The 8,439-nt window shown below is 59.0% G+C and overlaps 1 protein-coding gene across 1 annotated transcript in view; it reads left to right on the forward strand.

The window, feature by feature from the left end:
* Positions 1-1,684: 1,684 nt before the first annotated feature.
* Positions 1,685-8,439, forward strand: part of STAMBP (STAM binding protein) — a gene marked incomplete at its 5' end in the record, with an annotated part of 7,140 nt that continues 385 nt past the window's right edge. The window contains 8 exons of the mRNA XM_008935910.1: positions 1,685-1,760; positions 2,381-2,476; positions 3,001-3,376; positions 4,002-4,126; positions 5,444-5,581; positions 7,541-7,653; positions 8,113-8,212; positions 8,381-8,388. Coding sequence (XP_008934158.1) covers positions 1,685-1,760; positions 2,381-2,476; positions 3,001-3,376; positions 4,002-4,126; positions 5,444-5,581; positions 7,541-7,653; positions 8,113-8,212; positions 8,381-8,388 — 1,032 coding nt within the window. The remainder of the gene's footprint in view (positions 1,761-2,380; positions 2,477-3,000; positions 3,377-4,001; positions 4,127-5,443; positions 5,582-7,540; positions 7,654-8,112; positions 8,213-8,380; positions 8,389-8,439) is intronic.

Below are 8,439 nucleotides of genomic sequence, written 5' to 3' on the forward strand. Positions count from 1 at the left end.
CAGCTGGGCCATCAGGGGAAGCATGAACCATTCCTGCCCTGCCCCAGCCTCCAGCCCCAGCCTCCCACTGCTGAGTGTTCCCAGAGTTTTCCTCTGGCTGCCCGAGTCCTCCTCTCATCCTGCTGCCCACTTTTTCCCCTCCTTCCTGACTTGTGGAAACCCAGCTGTCTCTGCTGCTTTTTCCATCCTCTCCAGGCCAGCATCTGCTCTTAATCCTCCTTAATTAATCCCTTCCATTTTAATCTGCTGGCTCTTGGCAACGATCACAGCCTTGTTTTGTCTCCTCGGCACACTGACCTACTTCAGCAGCGGCAGGCGGACCTGAGTCCCTGGCACGAGCATCCTCACGCTCCCCGTGGCAACCAGGAGCCTCTGGGGTTGCCAGAAGCCCTTTCTTTTCCCAGAGGGCCGGGGTTCTGAAGCAGCTGCCTTTGTTTGCTGCACACACAGGCGTGGTGGGCGCTCGGAGCAAGCTCGGCTCGTGGGAGGCAGGGACCTGGCTGAGCTCGTGGGGAGCTGGCCCTGAGCAGCTGGGCAGGGAGGGTTGGAAGGTTCCTCTGGGGATCATCTCATCCAACCCCCCTGCAGGGTGCCCAGGGTCACAGCCAGGAGGGTTTGGGATCTCTCCAGAGCAGGAGACTCCACAGCCTCTCTGGGCAGCTGCTCCAGGCTCGGCCACCCTCACCCCAAAGAAGTTTCTCCTCCTGCTCAGGTGGCACCTCCTGGGTTCCAGTTGGTGCCCTTGTCTCAAAGCCAGGGAGCCTCACAGAGCTGAGGCAGCCTGAGCTGCTCTGTGTTTGTGGAGTTTTTCCCTTGCTCTACCACTTGCAGTAGTCTTGCTCTGCACCTTCACCTCTGAGTCCTGCAGAGCTCCTGGGAGGGGGGAACAGTTGCCACCTTTGTAGAGAGGCTGAACATGAACCTGCTCAGAGCCATGCTGGGGGCAGCACCATGAGCTCACTCTTGATTTCCCTCCCAGCACTCTGCTGCCTGAAATACTAGAATCCTAAACCATGAAGGTTGGAGAGGAGCTCTGAGATCCTCCAAGCAAGGATCTTAGACCCTCAAGTCCAACCATCGACCCAACACTCCCATGACCACTAAACCATGTCCCCAAGTGCCACTTCCACACGTTTTGCCCTAAACTTCTACATTTACAAATATTGCCCTGACCTTTTGGGGTGGCTGGGCCACAGAGGCAGAAGCTGCAGCAGCTGCTGACATGGTGAGCCTGCTTGTAGCTTCCCTGTGAGTTTTCTTTTTCCTTGGTGTGAGTTACTGTCCCCATCTCTTGCACGGGCTGTTCGTCCCCCTGCAGGAGCAGGGTGTGTCACTGAGCCAGCCCAGTCCCCCAGCTGCTCCTGGACCCTCCCCAACTGCTGCCAGCATCCTCGGTGGTTTAGACCAGCTTATTAATGTTTCTGTTCCAAACAAACTCTCTTTGTCCCTGAGGATTGTCTCCAAAGTCCAGGTGGAAGGAAAACATCCTGTGGGAGCTGCTCCCCTGGGACTGAGCGAGGGGCCCGGGCGGCGTGGGGGGGTTCCTGCAGAAGGGCAGCAGAGTGGCCTGCTGCTGGGGAGCACGGGGCCTGGGGGGGTGGCAGATCCGACCCCACGAGGCCCCTCACTTGTCTGCCCCTCTCTGCTGTGCTTTGGAGACGTGGTCTCTCTGCCCTGTCCACAGGCTCTTCATCGAGAAGCTGCCACAGCACCCGGAGTACAAATCTGCCGTCATACCCGAGAAGAGGGAGACAGTCAGAGTAAGCAGGGGCATGGCCAGGCCCTCCATGCCTGCTGCCAGGAGTGGGGTGGGCTCATGGCCTGGGGGTGTCCGTGGCTCTGGGGTGAGTGAGCCACCCCAAGGCTGAGGAGCCTCAGCCTGAGCAGGCAGCCCCAGCCCCCTGGGTCCCGGTTTGGGGGGTTCTCTCCCCGCTGTGCTTGCACTGGGCTGGCTGTGGTTGCCCTGGTGCCTCTCCACTGAGCACTGGGGTGTCCTTTCTTCCCTGCTCAACTCCCTGCTTTGCAAAGACCACCTGGCTTTTCCAGGCATGGTGGCTCAATGTGGCCCTCAAGGGATTTGCCAGGGGATCCGTGGGGATGGCTCACAGACACAAGAAGCTACCACTCCCCTTCAGGAGGAGTGCCCAAGCACTGCCTAAGCTGGGGCTGGGGCTGCCTTTGCCACCTGGCACAACATGCCTGTCTGCTGCCTGCCAACCTGTCCACACGTGGTGGTGGAGCTGCTTGGCCCTTCCTGCCTCGTGAGCCAGCAGATGGTTTATAATCTCTGGGTGCTCCATTGATTCCTGCATCTGTTTGGGTCTTGTTTTTCCTGCCTTGGGGCTATCACACTCTCATGACTCTTGTTTCATCTCTTCAGAAACTGAAAGAAGTAGCCTTCCCCCGAGCTGAAGAGCTCAAGAAGGAGCTGTTAAAGAGGTACGCCCAGGACTATGCTAAGTACCAGGAGCAGAAGGTGAGTGAGAGGAGACTGGAGGCCTGTGCTCCCCAGAAGACACTCAGCCACTCTTTTCACTGTGCATCCTGGGGGCAGGCTGAGCTGGGACTGGGGTTTAGTTGTTTGGGCTTTTTTCTCTTTGTCCCAACATGACCTCTAGGTCTTATGATCCAGAAACTCAGCAGGCAGCTGGCAACAGCGTGGGCAAGGAGCTGGGGTTCTGTGGGCAGAGCAGGAAACTCTGCAGTCAGTTTTGCTGTGCACAAGGGTGATTTTAGAGGGAGGACAGAGGGAAATGGGCCTGGAGTTGTATTTCTGGGGAAGAGGGGAGGCTATGGCAGCAGCTGCACCGCCCTGGCCCAGCTGGTGGAAGTGTGGATCTCTGTTCTGCACGCTGAAGCCTCCTTGCAGGGTGTGCTGTTTGCTGCTCCCCTTCTGCAGACCCCTCAGGAGCGGTGTGGGGCTGCTGAGGGGCTGCAGGGGGCAGGTTCTGGGGGCGTTCCCCTGCCTGCTGAGGGCCCCTGGCCTGGTTCTGCTTGCAGAAGGAGGAGGAGGAGGCATTTGCACGCAGCCTGGCTCTGCAGCAGCAGCTGGAGGAGGAGAGGAGCCGGGTGGCCCTGATGAAGCAGCAGCAGGCAGAGCAGGAGCAGTTTCATGCCTTCGAGGAGATGATCCGGCGGCAGGAGCTGGAGAAGGAACGTCTGAGGGTCGTGCAGGAGTTTGGGAAGCCAGAGCCCAGTCCTGAGTCTCTGGATGGACCCCTCATCCCCGGCGTGGAAAAGCCCCCGACTGAGCTGACCCCAAAGGTTCCCAGCTCTCCAGTTCCCCCTGCCAGTCTGTCAGCGGGGTCTGGCTCCTCCAAACCTCCTGTCGTGGACAGATCTTTGAAACCCAGTGCTTTGGGGAGCACAGAACACAGTTAGTACCTCGGGGTGCTCCTCTGGGGTGAGCTGGGGCTCAGCCAAACACGGCCCAGGAGCTGATCTGTCTGGGAGGCTCTCGGGAGGATCTGGTCATGGCTCCATCCCTTGGGGGTGTTCAGCCTTCCAAAACACTGGATGTTCTCCCTCTTGTGCAGCACAAGTCTGCAGGACTGGGGGGAACTGTCTCCTCTTGGGAATCAGCCCCCCCAGGCCAGGTGCTGATCTGGAGTCTACAGCCTATTTGGCTTTCCTAGATCCAAGCTGGGAATTCAGGCTGAGCTCAGTTCTCTTCTGCCAAAATATGGCTCCAAAATACTGAATTCCAAAGGACTGGTTGTTGACCATCTTCCTTTAAATGAAATTTTTGAAGTGTTTATGATATCCTCTAACAAAAGCCTTGGGTTTTAACACCCTGCTAGAGGTCTACATGTCCCTCTTTTGAAAGAACTAGTGTGTGTCTGTTGGAAGGGACCCATAGGACTTCAGCTGTCACTGCTGTTCTGGGGGTGGACACTGGAGCATTTAATGTCTCCAGGGTGAATTTTCTTAGCCTAGTCCCTTCAGGTACTGAGCTGATGTCCCCCCTGCCACTGCTCATTGTGCTCCTGTTCTCCCCACAGCCACCAGCATGGATGTCCTTCGCCAGGTCATTGTCCCCAGGGAGCTCTGCCAGAAATTCCTCCAGCTGGCTGATGCCAACACGATCCGGGGCGTGGAGACCTGTGGGATCCTCTGTGGCAAGCTGGTAAGGTGCCAATCCCAACTCAGAGCCTGGAAGTGGTGCAGGGACCTTTCATCAAGGTGTGGCACAGCTCTGGAAATGGCTCAAGGATCCTGGTTCTTGCCACAGAAGGTGACAGGGCAGTTCCAGTGAGCACCAGGCTCTCACGTGGGCATTAGGGATCCTCTGCCTCTCCTTTTGCTCCCTTTCACAGCAGCATTTCCTCACGCTGGGTGAAGTGCCAGCCACTGAGTCCCCAGGAGTGTTCAGCTTCTCCTGTCTCCCCTTGAGGGCTCTCTGCTGGGTGCCTGCCTCAAGCACTCACATGGCTGGTGACCAGCAGCTCTGGTGACATCACAGACTAGAACCAGAGGATGGGTTGTGTTGGAAGGGACCCATAGAGCTCATCTAAGACATGGCACTGTGGGATGTGGTTTAGTGCTCGTGGTAGTGCTGGCTTGATGGCTGGACTTGATCTTAGAGGTCTTTTCCAACCTTGATCATACAATCATTTAGTCCAACCCCCCCCTGCAGGGAGCAGGGACATCTGCAACCAGAGGAGGTTGTTCAAAACCCCATCCAACCTCACCTGGGATGGTGCCAGGGATGGGGCAGTGACCACCTCTCTGGGCAGCCTGGGCCAGGGGCTCACCACCCTCAAAGTCAAAAATTTCTTCCTTCTCTTCTGTCTCAATCTCCCTCTTTTAGTTTCAAACCATCCCCCCTTGTCCTGTCCCAACTCTCCCTGCTCAAAAACCTCCCCAGCTTGCTGGCAGGCCCCTGGCAGCCCTGGCAGCGTGAGAGTATCTTTGGTAGCAGCAGGACCCTCACCCAGACAGGGCTGTGCAAGTGCTGACTGGGGACAGTCAGTTCTGCCCAGAGGGTTTGTGTGTCTCCAGCCTGTCTCCCCCGAGGTGCCTGGGGCTGCTTTGCTTTGCAGAAGTGCCCAGAACTGGAGCTGTTTGATGGAGCAGCTCTCTGCAGTCCAGCTGCCTCCAGACACGTGGTGCTGGTTTCATTATGAGGTGTCATCTCCTAGTAAGTGGAGACATTTGCTTCAGTGGGTGTCCAGAACTTCCCCAAGCTCTTGTGGGTGCTCTGCACGGCAGGGGGAACGAAAGAGAAACCCACAGATTGGAACCATCCTGTGGCTCCTTCACCAGGAACTTGCCACTCCCAACTCTGTGACCTCAAAACGTGGAGGTGGGCGCATCCGGGGGCTTGTTTCCAGAGCAGCTGCTGCCCGCTGCTGGGGCTGGGGCTGAGTGTTGCCAGGCTGTTGAAGTTGCCTCTGCTGCCCGGGGGTGTCGGGGGTGACGTGCTCCCTGTGCTGCCTTGCAGATGAGGAACGAGTTCACCATAACCCACGTCATCGTTCCCAAGCAGCACGGGGGCCCCGATTACTGCAACACAGAGAGTGAGGAGGAGCTCTTCCTCAGCCAGGACCAGCACGGCCTCGTCACCCTGGGCTGGATCCACGTGAGTCCTGCTGCCCAGCCCCACTGGCCACAGGGGAGGGGGTGCCTGGAGCAGGGAATTTCCTGGAGGAGGCAACACGGGGCCACGCAGGCGGCGGCAGAACAGGCAGCAGTAGCGCCCCCAAAACGTGGATTTATTGAGACCAAAAATGACTGAGCACTCCAACAGGCCAAAGGAAATGAGCAGGTTTGAATGTCAGGGGGAAATATAGTCATGCACAACAAGTTCTAAGTTTTAGGAATGTTCTTTTCTAGAAAGCTGAACCAGAATTTGTGCACCCTGCCTCAGAAAAGGGAAAACCTCCCACGCAGGACCCCAGGAGGGGGTCACTCACCCAGACAGGGCAAGGGCTCGCTCTAGGATGTGTCCAGAGGAAACATTCACTTACTGAAGTGGGGGGGGTGAGAGCTCACTCGATTCTGGGGGGTTTCCTTGGGCAGTGTCTGATCCAGGGGGAGGGTCCCTGACTGCAAACCCACTCACTCAGAGGGAACCCACTCAGCACTGCCCTGGTCGAGTCTGACCTGGGGGCAAGAGCACAACAGAGGCAGCCAAAGGGCCCCGAAACAGGGTGACCAAGTTCTAGTGGCCATGCAGCCCTCGATCCCTGTCAGGTCTTGGGCAAGCCCTGGCTGTTGGCAGGCTAGCAGCATCTCCTGGTTGGATTTCTCCCTCTGCTGCCCCTACTCTCAGAGCTGCAGGAACCCAGACCTGGTTTGCGTGTAGCTCCCTCTGAACTGGGGGTGAGTGCAAAGCTCCCATTTCATCCAGAGGCACCCCAGCTCCAGATGCACCGTGGGGACACCCCGAGCTCCTCAGGGGGGGTCTCTCCACAGCCAGCTCTGAGCTGCTCTGCTGGGTTGTGCCAGTCCAGAGCCCTCGCTGGCCCATGGAGCCCTCGGCACCCAGAGCAGTGCCAAGGGACAGCTTTGGTGCTGCTGGGTAACCTCTGGCAAGCAGCAGCTGCCTCACAGGATCTGACAAATAAATGCCTGCTGCATGTGCCCGAGAGGTGCAGGGTGTCTGCTTCTGGGGTTAACTCTTTGGTGACAGCCCTGCAACATTCGGGGACCCTCAAGAATCCCTTTGGCCTTTCTGCTGGTCTTGGAAAAAAAACACCTAACAAGGTGTTTGTCCCAAGAGCCCCTGCTCAAAAGTCCCTCCCCAGCTTTCTGACAGGCCCCTGGCAGCCCCCAGCAGGTCTCCCCAGCTGGAGCCTTCTCCTCTCAGCTGCCCCAGCCCAACTCTCTCCTGCTGGGCTCCCAGCAGAGGGGTTCCCCCCTCGGGGCATTGCTGGGGCTCCTCTGGCCCCGCTCCAGCAGCTCCCTGGCTCTGCTGTGCTGAGGACTCCAGAGCTGCCCCAGCACTGCAGGGGGGTCTCCCAGAGCTGGCAGAGGGGCAGGATCCCCTCCCTGCCCTGCTGCCCACGCTGCTGGGGGGCCAGCCCAGGCGGTGGGGGGCTCCTGGGCAGCTCCTCACCCCCAGCACCCCCAGGGCCTTCTCCCCAGGGCTGCTCTCCAGCCCTGCACCCCCAGCCTGGATTTGTGCTTGGCATTGACCCAAGCACAAATAATCATGCAATAATCATGGCTCGTGCAACCCTTGAGCATCTTTATGGACTGTGGTCTCTTGGAGAGCCTTGGCAGGGGTAGGTTCCCGTGGGGCTGTGCCCCAGGGTGTGAAGCACCCTGTGGGGAGACACGTGTGAAAGCAAGGACAGCTCTGTGCCTCAGGTGTGACCTCCTGTGGGATATGGCCAGAAACGTAGAGCTCCTCCAAATGGCAAAGAGGAGCAGATGTTTTGGGCCAATCCAGAACCCCTTCCCGTGTGCACGTGTGTCCTCTGTGCCTTCCCAGGGCTGTGTCTCCTCTCTTACAACCTCCTCTGGGTGGGTGTGGTCCCTCTGGACTCGTTCTCCAGCCCTGCTGTGACTTGCTGTCTCCTGTCCCCTGCTGCAGACACACCCCACGCAGACAGCCTTCCTCTCCAGCGTCGACCTGCACACCCACTGCTCCTACCAGATGATGCTGCCCGAGTCCATCGCTATCGTGTGCTCTCCAAAATACCAGGAGTAAGTAGGGGGTGGGGTGGGGAGAGCCCTTCCCACAGCAAAAGGACTAGGGGCACCAGCTGGAACCCAGGAGGTGCCACCTGAGCAGGAGGAGAAACTTCTTTGGGGTGAGGGTGCAGAGCCTGGAGCAGCTGCCCAGAGAGGCTGTGGAGTCTCCTGCTCTGGAGAGATCCCAAACCCTCCTGGCTGTGACCCTGGGCACCCTGCTGGGGGTGAGCTGCTGGGGCAGGGGTGGGATGAGATGATCCCCAGAGGTCCCTTCCCACCCCACCACTCTGTGGGGTCCAGCCTCTTCAGGAGGTGTTGAAGGCCTGTTTGCCACAACCCTTCCTCTGTCAGATCCCTGGTGTGGGGATTAAATGTCAGGTCACACACTGGGAGTTTCTCTCCAGAAGAGCCGGCTCTGGGGGCACAGGGTGGGCAGAGGAGCATCCCACAGCCTGTGTGTGTTCGTCCTAGGACGGGGTTCTTCAGGCTGACAGAGCACGGCCTGCAGGAGATCTGCTCCTGCCGCCAGAAGGGGTTCCACCCGCACGCCAGGGACCCCCCTCTCTTCATGGTAGGTCACCCCTCGCCACAGCCCCCGTGCCCTGGGCATGAGCAGGGGCCTGGCTGGGCGTGGGGCCGTGGGGCAGGAGCTCTCTGGCTTGCTGGCACACGGGGGGTGGTGCAGAGCAGTTCTCTGCAGGAACAGGTCTGGGCAGCAGCAGAGTCCTGCCTGTGGCAGCCGGGGGGGTGGCCGTGTCCCCACAAGCCCCTCCCCCGGGGCGGCCCCTGTGGGGGGGG

Source organism: Merops nubicus, unplaced genomic scaffold, assembly GCF_000691845.1.
Source record: "Merops nubicus isolate BGI_N331 unplaced genomic scaffold, ASM69184v1 scaffold34892, whole genome shotgun sequence".
Taxonomy (NCBI): Eukaryota; Metazoa; Chordata; class Aves; order Coraciiformes; family Meropidae; genus Merops; species Merops nubicus.